Source organism: Anolis carolinensis, chromosome 4 (genome assembly GCF_035594765.1).
Source record: "Anolis carolinensis isolate JA03-04 chromosome 4, rAnoCar3.1.pri, whole genome shotgun sequence".
NCBI classification, from domain to species: Eukaryota; Metazoa; Chordata; class Lepidosauria; order Squamata; family Dactyloidae; genus Anolis; species Anolis carolinensis.
Window position 1 is genome coordinate 194,731,629 of NC_085844.1, and position 22,384 is coordinate 194,754,012.

Sequence of the window (22,384 nt, forward strand, 5' to 3'; positions counted from 1 at the left end):
ATCAATATCCTCATAAACCAGTTCCCCTTTAAAGCAGCAATGCAGCTGGGGCAAAAAGCTGGAAAAATACTGTTAAGGAGACAAATTACTGGGTAAAGCTACATATGTAATTTAGAAATGCTATTTTATTGTTAGAGGCAAAATGCTGAAGTTGGTTAAGAAAACACCTGTAACCTAGACAGCTTTGTTTTGCAGGACGGAACACCACATTTAGGGGGGCGGGAAATATTTGCAATATGTATTTAAACCCAAAGACATATGAAGTTGAAGACTGTCTCCAATGTAAATATTTCAAAAAAGTTTTAAAAAAATTGCCCTCAGGTTGCACAGCTGAGTTGGCTCCCTCCCTCTGAGTTATATTTGATGGGAGTGAAGCTTCACATTCATTTTAAAGATACACTTATTTTACCAATTCCAAGATATTCTTAACACTTCTGTAACTTTTCTAGAGGCACCAGAGGAACCACAAACCTTGATCTACATACAACATATTCTGTCCATGCACAAATCGCTGTTGGAGACATTTCCAGAAAACATTTCTATTATTATTTCTTGAATCCACTGGTGTATAAAGCAAAAAAGCTTTTACTAGTGTAAAGAACTGACAACTGGCAGGCAATACAGAACTGAAATCCACAATTTTTGTCTAGAAATGTCTAGGATGGAGCTGTGTGTTATTGCTTGTGGTTTATACTGTTTTAATTGTTTTAATTTGCCTTTTGTTTGTATTGCTACATTGTGTGTTGAGGCCTTGGCCTTTGTAAGCCGCATCAAGTCCTTCGGGAGATGCTAGCGGGGTACAAATAAAGTTTAATAATAATAATAATAATACTCCAAAGAGTGCAGGTGCTTCACCAAACTACAACTCCTAGAATGCCTTAGTATTGAGTCATGGTAGTTAAAGCAGGATCAAACTGTATTAATTTCACAGATGCATCTGCAGTGGGCTGAGCGAGAATTTGAATCCTGCTCTCCAGAGCACACCGACTTTAGAACTACAGCCGTAGAATAAACTATTGATCCTAGGATGCTCTAGAGTGGAGTGGTGAAATGCATCTATACCAGGCATGGGCAAACTTGGTCCCTCCAGGTGTTTTGGACTTCAGCTCCCACCATTCCTAACAGCCTCAGGCCCTTTCCTTTTGCCCCTCAGCCGCTTAAGGGCCTGAGGCTGTTAGGAATAGTGGGAGCTGAAGTCCAAAACACCTGGAGGGCCCAAGTTTGCTCATGCCCGCTGTAGATGCACCCAGAAGCGTCGCTAGGTCAGCCCTAAGGTGGAGCAGCAGGGGAAAGTGCTGTTGCGTTTGCGAACAGCAGGTGGCGCTGCTGCACAAGCAGTTTCCCGCGGAGGGCTACGGCGCGCTTCCTGCGAGCGAAGGAGGGAAGGGCGGAGAAGGAGGCGCCTGGCTGCAAAGCCTGAGCGGCGGTCACGGCTTGTCAGCGGCTCTCTCTGTCTTTCCCGGCATCATGGAGCTGCGAGCCGAGCTCCTGAAGTCCATCTGGTACGCCTTCACCGCCTTGGACACCGAGAAGAGCGGCAAAGTCTCCAAGTCGCAACTCAAAGTAAGTTTGGAGAGGGGACACACCTGCAACTGGGATGAAGTTTGACCCCCACGTTCAACTGCCATGGCTCAATGCTATCGAATCATAGGAGTTGTAGTTTTGCAAAGTCTTTACCGTTCTCTGCCAAAAAGTTCTAGTGCCTCATCAAGCTTAAAAACCCCAGGGTTGAGTAGCATTCCGCCATAGCCATTAAAAGTGATGCCAAACTGCGTTAATGCCAGATAAGGGATGCTCGGTCTGCAAGTTCAGCCGCTCAGTGTGTTAAAGCACTGAGCTGCTGAACTACCAGACCGAAAGGTCGCAGGTTCAAATCCCAGGAGTGGATTGAGCGCCCGCTGTTAGCCCCAGCTTCTGCCAACCTAGCAGTTCGAAAACATGCAAATGTGAGTAGATCAATAGGTACCGCTCCGGCGGGAAGGTAACGGCGCTTCATGCAGTCATGCCGGCCACATGACCTTGGAGGTGTCTACAGACAAAGCCGGCTCTTCCGCTTAGCAATGGAGATGAGCACCAACCCCCAGAGTCAGACATGGCTGGCTTAACGTCACGGGAAAACCTTTACTTTTACTTTAAGGGATGCTCAACTTGTCATAGTACTAATATTTGATTAGTATTGAAAATCTTTGCAGCTTCAAGGCCTGGCTGATTCCTGCCAGAGGGAATCCTTTGTTGGGAGGTGTTAACTGGCCCTGATTGTTTCTTGTTTGGAATTTCCCTGTCTTTTGGTGTTGTTTTTTATTTACTATCTTGATTTTAGAGTTTTTAAAATACTGGTAGCTGGATTTTGTTCATTTTCATGGTTTCCTCCTTGCTGTTGAAATTGTCCACATGCTTGTGGATTTCATTGGCTTCTCTGTGTAGTCTGACATGGTGGTTGTTAGAGTGGCCCAACCTTTCTGCGTTTCAATGCTAATTTCAACAGGAAGGAGGAAACCACGAAAATGAACAAAATCTGAGTACCCCTTTTAAAAATCTCTAAAATCAGTACAGTGAATAAAGAACAACATTCTGAAAACGGGAATTACAGACATGAAACAATCAGGACCATTTGACATCTCTCAACAAAGGATTCCCCCAGGCAGGAATCAGCCAGGCCTTGAAGCAGCAAGGCTTTTCAGTACTAATCAGGGTGATTAATTGCAACATTCACAGTAGCCTCCAACAGACAAGAATTCTTTCTCCCACCCTGGACCTTCCACAGATATATAAACCTCCACTTGCCTAGTTTCCAACAGACCTCATAACCTCTGAGGATTCCTGCCATAGATGCTGGCAAAATTTCAGGAGAGAATGCTTCTGGAATATGGCCATACAACCCGGAAAACTCAGAGCAACCCAGTCACGAGGGTTTTATAAATGAAGGACAGGAGGGAATCAGAAGGATTTTTTTGACATTTGCCTCTTTCCAAGCAGTCAGCATTATGAATCTTATGGCGCATCTTTTTAAAAAGTGGGCAGGTCCTCTGTGTGTAATGTTGATAGTCTTTTCAAAGGGGCTTCTCGATCTCTCCCTGATCCTTTCCCCATCCTCAGCATATGAAAGTGAGCACAGTGTCCTAATTTGACTTTTTAACAAGAACTGCTTTCTTTCGTGAAGGGAGCAGGAAAGAAAGCTTTCCCCGCACTCGCTTTTTAATACGAAATGCTAATGCAAGTGGTGGCTTGAATTGGAGTTTAGTGCTTAATTGCAGAGGTGGGAAGGGAGATAAGATGCCAGTGTGTGTGTAAGGAAAGTAGGGCAGAAAACACTGGTTAATGTTTGATGCAAATAGTGGGCGACACCTTGGGAAATAAATCAACACAAGCTGATACATGCAAGAGATAATGTCGGAGACTGTCTTCTTTCAGTGTTTCATGTAGAGTGCATCCACACTGATGAATTAATACAGTTTGACATCACTTAAATGGCAGTGGGATCACGAGAGCTGTATTTTTGCAAGATCTTTAGCCTTCTCTGCCAAAGTATGGTGGTGCCTCACCAAAGTACAAATCCCAGGATTCCATAGCAGTTAAAGTGGTGTCAAACTGTATTAATTGGACAGTGTAGATGGACTCAGAGGATGCAAGATTTCTCTTTGGTTTATCTGGGCCGCCATCCATATCCTTTGGGCAGCGTTGAATGAATGCAGAAATTGGGCAGCTGTTTGGAACGGCCGACTCTTCAGAAAACTCCCACATTGACATACTTCTTGGGTTTTGTAAGATCTTCTTGGAAGAATGTTCTTATACCCTGGTGTATCAAGTGTGCTTTTCCTCATGCAAATATGCTGTTTAATCATTTCTGTTATTACCTTTTTGTCCTATATTAAGGGTTGTGATAAATGTGCACTTTTTTCTGAAAACACTATGTCCATTTCCTCCCCGATGGAATCATAATGTCCCAGGTTTGTAGTAATGTAACTCTAGAGTGAGTCCATTGGCATTATTGAATATGTTTCCAGCTGCTCCAGGCTACACTTTGGTGTAGGTGTGGGAACGCTTGTTCGTTCTGGCTTCTGAGAAAAGTGGATTTAAAACAGGCAGCCTAGGAAGGGAGTCCAGAAGAGAGCCAAATTATTTGTGTATACATGCTGCTTATACTTGCAGAGGCAGAGCAGCGCGTGAAGGGTAAAGAGCAAAACAAACAGCCATTGAGACATCACAGTCATTACATCATTGTTTCTTCATGGAATCTTGCTGACTGCAAAGAGACCAAAGGTTTTTATATGCTTGTGTTAGCAACTTCCGTTTCTCAGCCTCAAATAGTATTATAGCAGGGGAGGGGAGACAGTTGAGATGTTGGGGAGAATGCAGTATCACAACAGGTTTGCAGGCTTCCTTGTGGATAGATTCGAATTTGAATTGCAAAACAAACAAACAAATTAAAAACTCCTTGTCAAATTTTTAAAATACGTATTTTTAAAATAAGTATATTTCACAACCTGTAAATGTAATTTTGGGAGAGGTTTGCTGCACAATCTCCAAACCTGCATGGCCTTATCCCCAAGCTCTGTACACATCTACTTTCCCTCCACATACCATTCAAAGTGGCTTATGCAAGGAATTCCCAGGTAGTCTCCCATCCTGAGAATGGCAAGAAATAAAACCTGCTTAGTTCTAACAAGGGTGATTCTTGGAATTAATCAAGCTTTGTGTCTTGCCATTGTAAGGATGGGAAACTACCTGGGAATTCCCTGCATCATGGATGCTATTGGGGGAAGAATTTCCCTTGCATTGGCTAGTTGTCGCAGGCTTTATCTTTGCCTTCTTTCTTTCTTGTTTATGGTTTACCAGGGGTGTCTAACTCATTTTTATTGAGAGCCACATCAGCCTTATGGTTGCCTTCAGTGGGCCATTGAATCCATGGATATCCAGAGAGAAGGCCAACTATAATTTTACTGCATAGTGGTCTGTGCTGTTTAGTTTTTTACCCAGTTTGGGTCCTCAGATGTTACTGAACTCCCACCACTTTCGATTATCCTCCATGGGATCATGGGAATTGCAACCCAACTGCACTTGTAGCTCTGAGGCTGTGGAAAGGTTAAAGGACATCACATCCACAAGCCTTGTACCAAAATTCAAACACCACTCTCCTGACTTAACAGAACAAAGTGCAAACTTCCAAGTGTTACTGTATCACAGCTCCCATCAGCTAATCATGATGTCTAATGATGAGGAATACAGAAGTTGTAGACCAGCATCTGGGGGGTCACATAAAATGACATGATGGGCCAGATTGAGTTTGACACATGGGGTTTATAATAGTATATCGGGGCTTCTAAAACTTTTTCTATTCATGAATCACTTCTGCCTTTTTGTGATCCTCTTCCTCTTTTGAAATTTTTGTATGATTCTGAGTATGTAGATATGTAAAATAGATATACAAATAAAACATTTATTGATAACTCAGCATTTGCAAGGTTTGCTAAATAGGCTGATTTTCCTTTTTATGAAGTATGGCTGAAGCATTTTCTACAGAGCCCACTGCATGGTTTCACTAACAGGTTCATGTAAATGTTTAGGTGGCATTCTAAAACCTTTTACAGTTGCCAATTTTTTCGTGACGCCAACATTAAGTTTGGGGAGCCTCATTTGGAGTTGGGACCGACAGTTTAAGAATCAGCGTAGTACAGTATTGTCATACTGAGATCACTATACTTACTGACAGAGTTCCAGCTTACATCTGTCTGCGAGCAATGATTGTGTTTCTTGGATGGTCCTTGAGGTCTCTTCCAACTCTGTCATGAGTTTTCTACTTTTGGTTTGACTGTTTTTTTTAATGGAAATGCCTGTTGGATTATGAAATTTACTTTAGCAACCATTCAGTCAGAATGGCCTAGAAGGTTGGCAAGTATCCAGTAAAATGACTGGAAATTTCAGCTGTGGATACAAACATGCAAGATGTCATAGCCTGAGTTCTACTAGTTACTTCCAATTATATTAGACACATTTAATCAATTGTTGAATACTGAATCAACATGTAAATAAAGACCTTTGGTGTACTCCAGTTGAAATAAACAAGAGGACAAAAGACCATGAAAAATAATGGAGGTGTAAATGAGATATAATAATGACAACATTTATTTCTTACCCATCTTTCCCATGGATCTCAATATTTCTTAAGAGTCCTAAAGCCCTTTCACAATACATAATTTCAATGCTATCATTCTACTTTAACTTCTATGGTGCCATCCTATGGAACCCTAGTTTGCAATGTAGAGAAAGTACTTAGAATTCTCAGCCAGAGAGTTTTAGTGCTGCAAAATACTACAAATCCCAGGTTTTCAGTGAATGTAGCAGTTAAGGTAGAATCATAGTACTATAATTATGTAGTGTGAAAGAACCCCAGATCTAAACACCCTGCTTGATGTCTAAGCCTCACCAGTTAACAGATCTACAAGAAATAGTAGTACTCTCTTGCGCTACTTGGATTCATGTTTACTTTGTTCCCTTTTGGGGGAAAAATCCTGCCCACTGATGTTTCTACCGGTTATACTGATTCCTTTAACTATTACTATAGTTATTCTAACAGTTGAAGGAAAAATAATCTGATTAGCATCAAGAAAAAATACCTGTTTTACCAAAATCAGCACTCTGCCTTTCCCCAAGTTCTTTTACATTTTCTGTGTCATAGGCAAACATTAAATAGGTCAGTGGTTCTCAACATGTGGGTCCCCAGGTGTCTTGGCCTCCAACTCCCAGAAGTCCCAGGCAGCTTACCTGCTGTTAGGATTTCTGGGAGTTGAAAGCTAAAACATCTGGGGACCCAAAGGCTGAGAATCACTGAAATGGGCAATCACTTTTCCAATATTGGGGTGTAATATTCAAAACAGCATCACCTAGTCAACCTGCCATGAGGTGGTTAAAAAGCACAGAGATACTGTTACGAAGTAAAACATGGTAATTAGATAAGTTAGATCACATTTGTAGGGCCTTCATGATGTGTTAACATCATTATCAAATATGCAGAAATAGGTGGTTCTAGCATCCGCAGAAATTTTGTCTTCCTGTTTAGTTGTTCACATCACTCACTTCTCTAGAAATGTATTCTCTTACGGTTGAACATCTGCAGAACCTCGTGGTTTTGAAGTCACTGCCTGTAGGTAAAAGTTTTTGTAATTTGATGGTTTTGGAATGTAAGAGATGAAAATGGAGGAAGGAAGAATCTATCAGCACCTGATTTATTGTAGCAAGAGTTTTTATGAATGTCAGTCCCAGCCCCACAATTATGAAACTGTTAATATCCCAGTATTTTGATATTGACTTCATTAGTGTGACTGAAGAAGTGGACTGAAGCCCAAGAAAGCTCATGTTAGATTCTTCTCCCCATATTTTTTTTTCCTTTTTAGATCAGGGTGAAAATTATGTCACCCTTGAAATGTTGTTAAACTGCAATGTTCTTCACTATTGGCTGTTGTGACTAAGCCTGTTGAACATTTCAGTCCAACAGTATTTGGAGGGCTGCACATCTCCAACCCCTCGATTAGATGTTAGTAACAAACATGTAGTGGCTTCCTCTATTATATTGTGTTCAATATAAAGCAAGAATCTGTTTTCTGTTAGGTCAGACTTTTTCCATGTAGCTGAGTGCAAATTAAGTATCACTTATCCAGAAATCCAATGTTTTAGGATGTGCAATTTATTTTCAGTGCTTTACATTTTAAGATGTTTAAATGGTTTTTATTGCATGCTATCCTGCAATTCTTAGCTATAGGGTAAGATATAAGTATAGTTTCAGCATCCCCTATTTGGAAATCCAGAATGCTCCAAAATCCAAATTTGCCTACATGGATGGCTGAGATGGTGGAATCTTTGCTTTCTGATGGCTCAATGTACACATACTTTGTTTCATGCATAGAATTATTAAAATATTGGGTAACATTACTTCCAGACATTATATATCTCTAAAATATATAAGAAATTTTAATTACTTTTGTGTTTACACTTGTGTACCCTCTCCAAGATATCATATTATGTATTTGCAAATCTTCCAAAATCCCAAGCTCTTCTGGTCCCAATTGTTTTGGATAAGGGATACTCAGTCTGTATTGTCCGTTCCAACTGGGAGGAGCCCCTGGTGGTGCGATGGGTTAAACCCTTGTGCCGGCAGGACTGCTGACTGACAGGTTGGCAGTTTGTATCCGGGGAGAGAGGGTTGGGCTCCCTCTGTCAGCTCCAGGTCCCCATGCAGGGACATGAGAGAAGCCTCCCTCAAGGATGGTAAAAACATCAAACATCCAGGCATCCCCTGGGTAACATCTTTGCAGACGGCCAATTCTCTCACACTAGAAGCAACTTGCAGTTTCTCAAGTCACTCCTGACACACACAAAAATCCAATAAATTCCCAAGAGCTCAGACAACACTGTTTAACGTTCTACAAAATTATATTTCAATTGGAAATACAAATGATGGCTCTCTGTGTTCTGCATGCAAGGCACCACATGTCCAACTGCGATGAAATGGGCTGGAGCATTGCCTTTTGTGCAGACTCTGTATACATGCCTTTGCATACCAGCTGTGAACACATTCTTAATATCAGAGAATTAGTCCACTTCAGTGTAAGAATAAGAGTGGCCCTAAATGTAGCTGTGCAGAACGCCCTTTCCAACACGTGGACCTTTTCACAGTAGATAACTGTGATTCCACTTTAACTACCAAGGCAACGTTCTATGGAAGATTGGGATTTGCAGTTTTGAGAGAGGCATTTACATTTTTTTTAGCCACAGGTCTCTAATGTTTCACTATGCTACAAACCTTGGGATCTGGGGGATGTTGCTGTGGAAGTTAAAGTGGAATTATAGCAATGTATTTATCTGGTGTGAAAGGTGTTTGTGAGCAGGGATTCAGCAACAAATTCTTTCATGTTAAGAATATGGCATGCTTAAGCCTCCCCCAGCCTGCTTCTTCTAGAACCTTGTTCCTCCTGTCACTAATACAATCAAAGCCTTTAGCAATGCTCAATTTCAAGCCTCTAAAGCTGACATTACAGTAAAAAACATTGAGCGCAATGGCATTTGTGGCTTCCTGTGCTCTGTAGTCAAGGGGATTTTTGCAGGTGCAGAACACATTGCTGCTTGCTTTTCTTATGCTTTGCTTGTTGTAACAAGGTTTTTATTTTCTCTCTTGTTTTAAACCTGTGCACTTTTTAAGGGAAACAGGAGGACAAATTGTGAACTTAATATTTCAGTTTTAATCCAGCTGATAACACTAAAATATATTATTTTGTAGGAAATACATTACTTTGAAGAGTTCTATCTGTCTGGTCAAACAGGCAAAGCCTTTGATCAGCACTTGTTCTTAGATAGTTTGCATCTCCTTCTGTTTAACTAGAATGCTGCTAACACTATATTTTAAAAAATCTTTGCTGTAGTTGCAGTTGCAGTTATCTAAATTCAAACATGTGAAAAATACAAACAATTGGGCCTCCACATCTATGAGGATTAGAGGTGTATGACCTCCATGAAAACGAAAAAAACGCAGACATATGCCTGCTTTTTTTAACCTGAGAAAGCACCTCTCTAGGCATTTATAAGTCCTCCAGCATAATTCCATGGTTAGTTTTCAAGCTGACAATAGTCACAGTGAGGAGCCTACAAATATCTAGAGAGAACATATTTTTTCCGTTGCTTGTAGGGCAGCATTTTTCTGTTGCTTGTAGGGCGGCAGCAGAGACAGCAGCAAGTATAGCAATTCATGAATAATACTATGTAACATGATTTTTATTCCTGGGTTGTAAATGTAATTTCCTAATTGGTTCTATCATAAAAACGTGGGAAAAGTTTGTTAAATGGCAAAAAAATATTGTTGTGGGATGTCCTGCAGCACATTTTGCTATAGTTTTTCAATGAATGTCTCATTGCTTCTCAAGCAATTCAACGTTGTTTGTGGCAGCCACAAAAACAAAGTTTCTGGAGTCTAACAACTACTTTCAAAGTAAGTGTCACACAATTAAACAGGAATAACACTTTCCCAGGAACAGATTTTTTCCCCTAATTTTATTACATAGTGTCAAATCCATGAATACTTAACCCACAAATCTGGATGGCATTAGTTCTAAAGGAAGAGAACACACTGTCTTTATGTCCAGGTAGGGTTATCAATTGTATCATCATCTTAGGTATTATCCCCCGTTCCTTTGATTCTCTTAATGGGAAGGATTTCTCTTGAAAGATGCACTTAACACCTGTTATCTTGAGAAGTTTATTGTGGTGTGCCTTCAAGTTCACTTTGACCTTTGGCAACCTTATCATAGGGTTTTCTGGCCAGATTTATTCAGAGGATGTTTGCCATTGCTTTCTTCTTAGGCAGAGACAGTCTGAGTTGCCCAAGGTCACCTAGTGGGTTTCTGTGGCTAAGCAGGGATTCAAACCCTTGTCTCGTGGCCTTCTAATCCCACAATAAAAGCATGTTACCATGCTTTTAGTACTTCTGTTAAATACTTCTGTTCAGCCCTACTCACTGAGTACCTACTTCACCCAGTAGATTCAGCGTGGGTAGGAGTACATTCTGTAGATATTTGTCTTGATCCTGTTTACCATTCTGCTGCAGTATGAGATTGTATAGCATACACCTGTGCTTCTAAAATTGTCTGATTGTGTGTGTGTGGGGGCGGGGGGGATTGGTAATCCTCCCTCTGTTCTTTCGGAATCTATTTGTAGCCACTGGCTGTATTTATTTATTTCCTCAAAATGGCTGGCACTAGTCTGTGGATCTCCACTGACTTAGCACTGGCCTACATAACATTGCTTGTACCCTACTCAAGCAGGGTTTCTGTCCTTAGGTGAAATGAGATGTTGGCTTGTCAACTGTGTTGTAGTAGTACTGAGCGGCTAGTGCAGTTGGCTTCTTTATGTGGAATGGATGGCAGGGGAAGAACAATGTTGTTCTTTACCTCAGGAAACAAAATTTCATAGACTCATTTAGCAATCTTTCCTGCTTATGATAGTCTCATTCTAGGTAGCAGGCAGTCTGAGAAACTGTTAAGCCAGCTAGCCGTTCTGGCAGCACTGATAGTCATTGTAGTAGTAACATTTTCATACTTTCCATCAGTGGGTCACTGGATAATATTCTCCATTATCCTCTTTCAATCTTGTGTTTTTCTTGAAGAAAGGAACATTAAGCATCATTCATGCCAAAATCTATATAGTTACACATAACTTCCTCTGTAACTTCTCTCCAGACTCATTTTTAAAAGAAGACGCTCACAGAGGGATGTGCTACTCTATCTGTGTGCTAATCTTTTGGGTTATAGTATCAGCCAGAACGAGTTTGTATAGAAAAAAATCAGAATGATCTTTATTAGGAAGGAAAGTGTCTTAGGATGCATCCAGGCTGTAGAATTAATATAGTTCCATGCCACTTTAAGTGCCATGGGTCAATGCTATGGAAACACAGAGGTTGTAGTTTTATAACCTCTTTTGTCTTCTCTATGAAAAAGTGCAGATGTCTCACCAAACTCCAGATTTCAGCATTCCATAGGATTTAGCCATGACAATTAAAGTGGTGTCAAACTGCATTCATTCCATAGTGTGGATGGACTCTTAGCTTCAGACTAATCTACCTCACATGGCCTTTGTGATGACAAAATGGGAAGGGGAGCCATAGTTCTCAGTTTGAACTCTTTGGAAGAAGAATTGGACCAAATGGGGGGAAAATCATTAAATAAAATTCATAAATGAGGGCTTTGATCATTTGTCCATCTCCTCAAAATAGCAGCAACATTGTATTTCTTTAAATGTTTAGTGAGCAGTGTTGCTGGTTGCTGTCATGCTAAGTTTTTACATCTGATATTGTGAGAAAGGCTGTCTGTTGCATCTTGTTATATGGAATGGAAATCAAATCATATTGTGATTTTCACCCAAGCAATTAAACCACCATCTAAACTTGCTTTGTGGCTTCTGAGCAGAGGCAGTTATCACATGATCTGCTTAGAGATGTAGGCTTTGGAGGAAAGGAAGCTGCTTTGCTTAACTTTGTCGAGCTAAGTCTTTAACCTCAGGCCATGTTCCCTTTTGCTGTAAGATCACAAGCCCTTGTGCTTCTTTTCTTTTTCTTTTTTGAATACAATTACTATATAATTATAAAGTAAGAACCGAAGCAAGAAGATAGAAGTAGCATTGTTACTGATGGAGCTATCTTCCTACTTCTCGGAAAGTTATTTTAGTAGTGTTCTTCAACTGAAGAAGAGGCCAATTGATTTTTGGCTTGTCTTACTACTCTACTGTTACTTACATCCTCCATGGTCCCTTCCTCACTGTGTGCCTGAGAATTTAGGGGATGTAAGAAGCTTGTGAATTGTGCTTAGGCACTATCCCAATGTTTGTGTCCAAGGGGAACCACTCCACCCATCCTCATAATGAGAAAAAATTGGAATAACATGCTGAGCTTAAGAGCAGGAACTTCTCTGTGATCCAAAACTCAACACAGAAGACCTCCTCCCTGAATTTTTCTGCATTTTTGCTAAAAATATAAAGAAGTGGATCCATGTGCAGCAGTGCTCTTGTCTTACCAGAGGACAAAGGCATAGCTAAGATCTGGCAGGTTGTGTCTATAGACTGGGTAAAGATATGGTTGGGTGTGCCAAAGATGGCATGCCCATCTCTTAGGTTGCATCTATGCTTTAGAATAAAGCAATGTGACCCCACTTCAACTGCCATGACTCAGTGCTATGGAATCATGGGAGCTGTAGTTTACAAAGTCTTTAGCCTTCTCTTCCAAAGAGTTCTGGTGCCTCACCAAACTGCAACTCCTGATGTCAAACTGCAATAATTCCACAATATAGATACCTAATTGGTGCCAACGTTTATCTGTTACCAAGATAAAAATTGCCTTTTGTTCAAGCTTTTGGCATCCAGTTTCTACATTTGTATGGTTTTAATTGGTTTAAAATTGTTATATATCTCAGTATGTTTCAGAATGTGTAATTTATTTTCACTGCTTTCAATTTTAAGATATTTATGTTCTTTTTATTGCATGCTACCCCCGGAGTCTTAGATATAGAGCGGAATATAAGTACAAGCTGAGCATTCCTTATTCGGAAATCCAAAACACTCCAAAAACCAAAGTTATCAACATGGATGTCTTAAACAACAACACCTTTCCTTTCTGATGTTCAGTGTATACAAATTTTGTATCATGCACAGTATTAAAAATATTGTGTATGAAATTACTTTTAGCCTATATCTACAAGATGTACATTAAACATAAATGAATTTCATGTTTAGACTTGTATTTCATCTCTGAGGTATCTCATTATGTTTATGCCAAGATTCCAAAATCGGGGGGGGGGGGGGGGGGAATCCAAAGCACATCCAGTCCCAAGCATTTTGGATAGGGATACTTGAATTCTAATGAATAAAAATAATTTTAGGCCACTTGATCAAGAGACGACTTTGGAGATGTTAAGGTGTCCTACTTTGTACAGTACAGCTCTCTTTTTGAAAAACTAGTTCAGAACCATGAAACTGTGCATGGGATGAGGGCATCTTTCCTTCTTGTGTCCATTTGACAGTATGCACCGCCAGATTTCAATGCATCAAAAGTGATGTATTATGTCTTTATCAGTGACTTGGATGATGGAATAGAAGGCATGCTTTTCAAGTTTTGCAGCTGACACTAGCTGGAGTACTAGCTATTGTGAGGGATAGCTAGTACTCCAGAGGACAGGATCAGAATTCAAAATGACCTTAGCCGATTAGAGGGTTGGTCCAAAACTAACAAAATGAATTTCCACAGGGAGAAATGTACGTTAATACACCTACCCTGTTTCCCCTAAAATAAGACATCCTCAGAAAATAAGACCTAGTAGAGGTTTTGCTGAATTGCTAAATATAAGGCCTCCCCCGAAAGTAAGACCTAGCAAAGTTCTTGATTGGAAGCATGCCTGCCAAACAGAACACCAGAGCATACAGGATCGGTAAATGTACGTACCATAGAGTGTTGTACATGGAAATAATGGTAGTAATAATGGTAGTAACAAGAAATTCTTGATAGGATTTGCAGTTTGGCTGGTTATGTTGGTTTGTGATGACAACTACTGTACAATATATAATAAATGTTCATTTTTTTGTTGAACAATAAATGTGAATTCTTTCTCATGGAAAAATAAGACATCCCCTGAAAATAAGACCTAGAGCATCTTTGGGAGAAAAAATTAATATAAGACACTGTCTTATTTTCGGGGAAACACGGTAGGCAATAAAAATGATTACACTGATATAGGATGGGTGACACCTGGCTTCAAAATAATACTTGTGAAAGGGATATAGGAGTCTTAGTAGACCCCAAACTGAACATAAGTCAACAGTGTGATGCAAGAGCTAAAAAACAAACAAACAACGATTATAGGCTGCATCAACAGGAGTATAGTGTCAAGATTAAGGAAAGTCAAAGCACCTCTTTACTGCTGAGGTCTGTCTTCTGAGATGGCCAGTCATCCCATGTCCTTTCCCCATCTTTCCCTATTTTCCCCAGTTTGGAGTCAGGTTTTACCTGACTCCAAACTGAAGATGCATTCTAGACTCTGTTTTCAGTTGCTGTGGAAATGGAGTCCCACCAGAAGTGACATTACATCATGTGATGACCTCTATGGGATTCCGTTTCTGAAGCTCATGGAAACAGCACCCAGAATGCATGGGTTGAGGTCCTTAATCCCATTCTATTCTGCTTTGGTCAGACCTAACCTGGAGTAACAGTGTGTCTAGTTCTGGGCACCACAATTCAAGAGGGATATTGACAAGCTTTAATGTGTCCAGAGGAGGGCGACCAGAATGATCAAAGACCATGCCTTAGGAGAAGCAGTTGAGGGAGCTGGGGATGTTTCGCTTAGAGAAAAAAAGTCTGGGGGTGGGGGGTGATAGCCGTGATTAAATGTTTGAAAGGATGTCACATTAAGGAGGGGGCAAGCTTGTTTTCTACTGCTTTGGACAAGGAGCAATAGATTCAAATTGCAGGAAAAAGGATTCCATCTAAACATTAGGAAGAACTTCCTGGTAAGAGTTGTTCAGCAATGGAATATGTGTTCTGGGAGCATGATTGAGTCTCCTTTTCTGGAGGTTTTTAAGCATAGGCTGGATGGCCATCTGTCAGGGGTGCTTTGATTGTTTGTTCCTGCATGAAAGGCAGTTGGACTGGATGGACCTTGTGGTCTCTTCCAACTCTATGATTTTATGATTATGTCCAGCTGCTAGTTTGACTGATGTTTGGGTAGGTTTTAATCTTGTCCCAGTGTTTTGGAAAGGTTTGGGGTGGGGAGGGTTGGATTATTAAAAGAAGCAAACCACTTGTTTTGGCAAATTTTGTCTGCACTTTGCCTCTGCCTTGTCTAGTTCAAATCTAGCTCAAATCTAGCTCAAGGATCATGAATTATAGGGGGGGAAAGAAAGCAGGAAACTTGGTGTTTCCATCAACAGTGGTTATCTAGAAAGGAAATTTAGCAATATTCACAAACCCCCGGTTGTTGCTTGAAGTTAAAATAATTGTTTTTGCAATTTAAATATATGTAAGGAAATGCAAACTTTATGCAAGCCTGTAGACTTTCTTTTGTTCATCCTCTTTAGGCGTGGGGGATGATGTGTTTTCTCTTTTTTTGGCAGTGCATAAATGGCTGCACTCATTGGGGAGCTGGCAGCCTATGGATCTTATGCCAAGCTCAACCTAATTGCATGTGACGGGGCATAGAAGAAGAGAAAGGGGCAAAGCAGCTCTGCACCCTGGCTATTTTTGGCTTTGGCCACTATCAGCTGTAGTTTTCAATTAATTATGATTTTACCTGTGAGGGAATAGCCCTTCCGAGAAAAAGCTTTTAGTAGATGAAAAATCCTCTGTATTTACGTTCTAGTAGACATGTGATTTGCTATAACTACTAGGAGAACACAACAGGGGTAACAATTGTCATGCTTTTTAGTGCTCAAGTCCAACAATTAGAGCATCAACAGTATGCTTTTTAGGTAAAGTACAAGAACATTTGTAGTTTGAAGTGGGAATTGAATTACCTCGAAAGCACAAAAAGTATTGAAATAAGCATTTGGATGCCAGGGAACAGTTATGAAAAGAGAACTGAAAATACAAATAGGAACTGGATCTAGCTAGTTATAAGGGAAGAAAACAAGGTGATTAGGTATGGAAAAATGTTTTTAATTAGAAATTGATGTTTTCATCCTAAAGACAGGATATTAGAAGCTACCACATCTGATAAGCAATGGAACTGTCTGCACATTTGCTCAGAAGTGAATTCACTATTTCAATGGCACTTACTACCACATCATTTTGTCGTATGCTGGCTGCCAGGGGGGCCTTTTCACATCTTGCAAATGGCCTGAGATGATGTTCGTGTTATGCCCTGCAACACATGGGGAGAAGCAGGATTGCCTTCTGAGTTGTCAGTAAGCCCTGGGTAGTTTGTTAAGGTGCTTGCCACACTTGGATTCTCCTTTTGGAAGAGCTGTCATAGCAATTTCTGTTACAAATGTGCTTTCTGAGAAAATGTAGTTTCTGCATTTGCTGGAAATGCAAGGAGAACTGTGACAGACAAAGAAGCCACAGGCTCCAACTATGTGACTCAGTCACCTGAACCCCCCCCCCCCCCCGACAACTGATGGCTTGGTATTTCTAGGAAGCATGATTCCAAGAAATACAGAGGAAAAATGGGTAACCTCTGTGGATTTAAATAACTGTCAATATTTTTTGGGTTTCAGGATTTTGAAAACTGAGGTGCATATGAGATTTGATGGCACATTAGACTCTAGGAAATGTGTGTGTGTGTGTGTGTGTGTGTGTGTGTGTATGTATACACACATATGCACACATACTGATATGCACACACACTGATACAAACACACACACACATATATACAGGACCCACAATTCTCAGATGCATCCCATTTATTTATTTCATGTCAAAAGCATTGCATAAGTAACTAACTAAATAAATAAATATAAAACTGATAAAATAAAGGGATCACACGCCGCTAAATAATTTTAGTCCAAAAGCGGGCAATAGCAACAGCATTGTCTGTAGCTTTAAACAGTTCTTCCTTTTTGCATGAGGCAGGGCATTGTGGACAAGCATACAGATGCTGAGTTGTTTGTTCTCCTCCACAGTCGCACAAGGTGGAGGATTCTTTTAGGTAGCACCATTTTGCCAGGTTGTCCTTTGATCTCTCAACACCAATTCTGAATCTGTTCAGGGACCTCCACGTTGCCTATTCTTGGTTTGCTCCTGGAGGAAGACCCTCGTGGGGGCCATCCAGTTGGAATTGCTAGATTTTTCTGCCCAGAACTGATGGCTCGTCAGTTACTGGGACTGGAAGTAGAAAGGAAATATGAGTAAATAATAATGATTCAATCTTTTACTGTAGTGGGTGAGACCTCATCTGGAGCTCATTGCCAATGTTTGGCCACCACATTGTAGAAGGGTAGGAACACATAGGAATGGGTTTAGAGGAGGGCAGTAGTGATGGCTGCTGTCTTAGGAAACATGTCCTGTACAAAACGTTCCAAAGAAATGTGTATGTTTTTACTGTAGAAAAGAAGACCTAGGTGGGATACAGTGCAGTTCTTCCAATAAATTATTTTTTCCATGCAGAAGATGGATTTATTTGATGAATTTCCTGCATGGCATAGAACACCTATATGACCCAGCTGTTATCATATCTAGTGGTGTATTGTGCCTATTACTCAGAGTTTTCTTTAGATACTTCCAAATTCCTATTGCTGGCTTGGTGAAGAGCTATGCAGGATTGGGGGGATTCTGTGAGTTAAAATACAACTTGTGCCCAAACTTTTCCAATCTCTCTCTTTCTCTCTCTCTCTCTTCTCTCTCTCTTCTGTTGTGAAAGCAATAATAAACAGCCTTGTGTAGGACTCAGTTGATTAAGAAAATAGTCAGCCTTATATCAAGTCAGACGACAGTATTTCATCACATAATTGCCACATTTTTCATCCCTTTTTTTGGGTGAAAAAAGAGGGTTACGACTATTATACAGTGAAAAAAATTCCAGCTATGAAGCTTCACTCAGCTGGCACATCATTCAGCCAATTGTAGCCCCATAGTTGGAAAGATGGCAGACATGCAGGGAAGTGAAGCTTCACTTGCCCATGCACCTGGCCCTTCCAGCTATGCCACTTCACTTGGCTGAGCAAATGCTGGCTGAGAGGAGCCCCTTAGCTGAAAGAGGGCAGGCAAACAAATGGAGCAAATACTTCGGGGCGATGAATCAATTGTGACTATTACCTGAGGAAAGCAAAACAATACCAATTTGGGGGGCCAAAATTATGGGTGATTATTATGCGGTGATGACTATTTTGCGATGAAATACAGTATGTATTTGTCCACCCAGTCCAGTATTGTCTCTTCTAAATGGCAGCATTTCTTCAGGGTCTCTAAGAGAGATCTTTCACTTCATCTGTTATCCTCTCTTTTTATTTGGAGACACAACAAATTCAGCCTGGGATGTCTTACTTGCAAGAACTGTGCCCTTCCCTCATTCTACAATACCTCCACAATGATTTGGGCTTTGTCTGGTAGCAGGACTGGTAGCAGAAAAAGACTTCTGTTGGATTACAACTCCTTGGGTGCAGCACTAGTTTCCAACTAATCTTCCCCTCAAGAAGGTAATTCCTATGTATATGCAGTGTAATTATTCTATCTTTATGAAAACAGGTTCTTCCCACATTTCCCCTCTCTTCTTTTTTCACAAAAAATCTTATAAGTGATAACTCTTATTACTGTTTTCTCCATTTTGCTAATGGGAAACTCAAATGAGGAGAATGAGTTGCCCAAGACCACACACAGAGCCTATGGAAGAGATGAGAGATACTTTGATGCCCTATATCCACAAAACAAACAGACATGGATTTCATAATCTGAAAAAAACAGAGATGTAATATCTTAATCAGACAGACCTGCAGTGCATCTGGTTTTCTGTTTCCCACACTAAATTCAAGTTTTTTTTCTTTGCCCTTATTTCTAGGGTGCAGGAATCCTTTTTACACTAAAATAACTTCACAAAGATATAGAGTATCAGGAAACTGTTCTGAGACCCCCCCCCCCCCCCCCCACTTTGACCACTAACCATCACTTCTCCATTATAGTTCAACCTCTCGTTTCTGGTTCTTCTATAGAAACATGGTTTCATTACCTTTTAAAATTCAAGGCAAACACCTGCCTAAAGCCAGAACACTTGTTCCAGACCCCAGCACTTGTCTCAAAAGCATCCGAACCAGCAACGGGGAAAGAAGCTGTCATTCTCCTCCTGCATTAAACATTCCACGCCAGACTCGTGCTGGCGCCTGCTTCAGAGCACGGTTCTGTGCCACACAAAAGCTGATTATAATTCCACATTCAGCTGAGAGAAACAAGCCCACTGTATTGATGATAAGGGACATGGCATCATGCATCTCTCTACCACCTGCAGGAGCCATTTCAGGGCCAGATTAAGACAGAGAGAAACTCACAACCCGATCTTTGAAAGTTACTTTTTAAAACTATAACTCCCAGCTTCTGACCATGGAGATGTGGTCTGAAGGGATTTGGGGTTGTACTGGGTTTGGACCCATGTAAGCCGCCCCGAGTCCCTTCGGGGAGATGGGGCGGGGTATAAGAATAAAATTATTATTGTTGTTGTTATTATTATTATTATTATTATTATTATTATTATTATTATTATTATTATAGTGCAAAAACATAGTTTTTTCAAGGCTTGTGGTTGAAACCTTCAAGTTCCACTGTCAGAATAATGAACTCATCTCCAAGTAAGCATCTCATTTTGTTTTTGTACAGGTATATTTGTTCAGTTACTCCCTATATTTGCTGCATTTTGGTACTTCACCCTCTATCAGTCTCTCTTTCATTTTTACATTCCTCCTTTCATATTTGTGTGGCTGAGTGTGTTTTCTCAGAGTAATTACAAAACCTGGGGATTGTAATCAATAAGCTGAAGATTCCAGGTTGGGAAAGGGTGTTCTGTTCTGTGGATAAAATGTCTCAATTTGTGTAAAGTGTCCCAGTGGCTTGAAACATTGAAGCTTTTTAAAACAGAACACTTTGAAGCATCTAATACAATGAATGATAGTCTGATCAGATTTTAGGGGGGAATTCGACATGATCAAATCATGTTGTCATGATCAAATCATTTTCTTGTAAACTTTGTTTTGATGGCAACAGGTCTGACCTCTGTGGGTGAGGAACCTATTAAAAATGATCTACCCCCAGAGATGTATAGAATCTGAAGGATTTCTAAATGCTGGAGGATTTTCTGACTGATTAGGCTGGCAATTCTATCAAGACTTTCATTTCACTGTGGAATGGAGAGATGGAAAAGGCTATATATACATTTATCCAGGATTCACCTTTATTATAAGAGACCTGCAAGCAACGGTACATGATGGACAACAGACAGAGTACAGGTGGCGTAGGTCTGGAGTGTTGTAATTGGGAATCAGCAATCTACGTTTTGGGCATCAATAAGACAGCCCTCGGAGCCCTCAGTGGCGCAGCTGGTTAAAACTCTGAGCTGCTGTACTTGCTGACCGGAAGGTTGGCAGTTTGAATCCGGGGAGCGGGGGTAAGCTCCCACTGTTAGCTCCAGTTTCTGCCAACCTAGCAGTTCGAAAACATGCAAATGTGAGTAGATCAATAGGTACCACTCTGGCGGGAAGGTAACGGCACTCCATGCAGTCATGCTAGCCGCATGATCTTGGAGGACAACGCCGACTCTTCAGCTTGGAAATGGAGATGAGCACCAACCCCCACAGTTGGACATGACCAGACTTAATGTCAGGTAAAGCTTTACCTTTACCTAAGACAGCCCAAAAATCATACCGCTAGGACTATAATCTCGATTTCCCACCCAATAGAATCCTGCTGCTCTGGAGATTGGGACATGGAGCAATGGATTCAAATTTCAAGGGAAAAGATTCCACCTAAACAATAAGAAGAACTTCCTGACTCTAAGAATTGTTCAGCAGTGGAATATGCAGCCTCCTCTGAGTGGCCATCAGTCAGGGCTGCTTTGATTGTGTATTCCTGCATGGCAGGGAGTTGGACTGGATGGCTTCGAACTCTATGATTCTATGATTTCAAGTGGTGAGGAGTCTTTTGTGAATTGGCCCAGAGAGTTCAGATATGCAACCCAATGGCCAACTGGAGTAAAAATATTCAAAGTACTTCAAGGAAAAAAGATGCTTGTATTTTCTCAAAAGTTGAATCACACTTGTTATAAAGCACAGAGAGGTGTCTAGTGCACTGTTCATAGAATCAGTTTCAGTTATTGAGACATGATGATGTGAACAAGGCAATTGAAGTAGTTTGGCCTTCCATATGTAAGTTGACCTTTGCCCATCTTGGGAGATAAAATTTATCAGCATTGCTTTTGGCCTGGAGCATGAAGATCAGTATTGTCAGCAATTCTAGTTCCTACCTTTACTTCCTAGATCTACTCTGAGATGATGACAGCGAAGACTTCTGGGACATGCATTAAATTCATACACAAGTTTTCCTGTCCTTTACTGTAAATTGTCTTGTATTCTCCTAACAATGAGGGATAACAGGAATTTTATTCCAACACGTCTGAAGAGTAAACGTCAGAGAGAGCTGGTTTACAATCTGGGTTGTGGGTGGAGATTTATTTCAAATAGATTGTCTGGCTCAAAAAGAGGGCATGTTAAGACCAGTAATTGATGTCTATATTATGCTTAAAGTTACACCAGTAAGAATTAAATTACTGTCAGTTATGAAATGCTTCAAGCATCAAGCTGGCTACCTGCCCAAGTTAACATGCATGCTAGTGTGAACATTAGTGAAATCTGCAGCAGACACAGGTTGGATTGTGTTTCATTGCTTGGATCCCTGTCAGGGGCCCAGTCAAGTATTTGCAGGGGATGTTCTTGTTTTTGAGCCAGTGCTGGCACATGAATGGAAGAACAGCAGAAGAGGAATGAGCATTTGGATGTGCCTAATTATTAAGCTGGGCCAAGAATCCACAAGTCTCCTACCCAAGAGACTCTGGACGAACACAGCTGCTGCTATGAATTGGAACTAAGCATACTGTTCACTCCAGGCATTACGTGATCTCAGACAGAGGAGATGTTGTCACAGCCCAGTTCACAGCTCCCTGCCTAGAACTGGGAATGCCAGAAGAAACAGGGGAAAGTGTGTCTCCCTGTATTTTGCAGCAAACTTATAGCTCAAGACTTGGAATGGCATACATACCCCTTTGGAAACACCTGGCCTTCCTAAGCTAACACTAACATGGATGGGTGAACAGGAAGGAATCTATTGACTAATCAGCATGAAATCAACTCAAAATTGTAGTGAACTGCTTAGATCATATATCACTGTCT

The 22,384-nt window shown here is 40.7% G+C and overlaps 1 protein-coding gene across 2 annotated transcripts in view; it reads left to right on the plus strand.

Moving 5' to 3' along the window:
- Positions 1-1,374: 1,374 nt before the first annotated feature.
- The window catches only part of def6 (DEF6 guanine nucleotide exchange factor), a 74,143-nt gene continuing 53,133 nt past the window's right edge, over positions 1,375-22,384 (plus strand). For both annotated transcript variants that reach the window (XR_506279.3, XM_003220383.4), the window contains exon 1: positions 1,375-1,563. Coding sequence is in view for 1 of the 2 variants with exons in the window: in XM_003220383.4 (XP_003220431.1) it covers positions 1,468-1,563 (96 nt within the window). In the remaining variant the exon portion in view is untranslated. The remainder of the gene's footprint in view (positions 1,564-22,384) is intronic.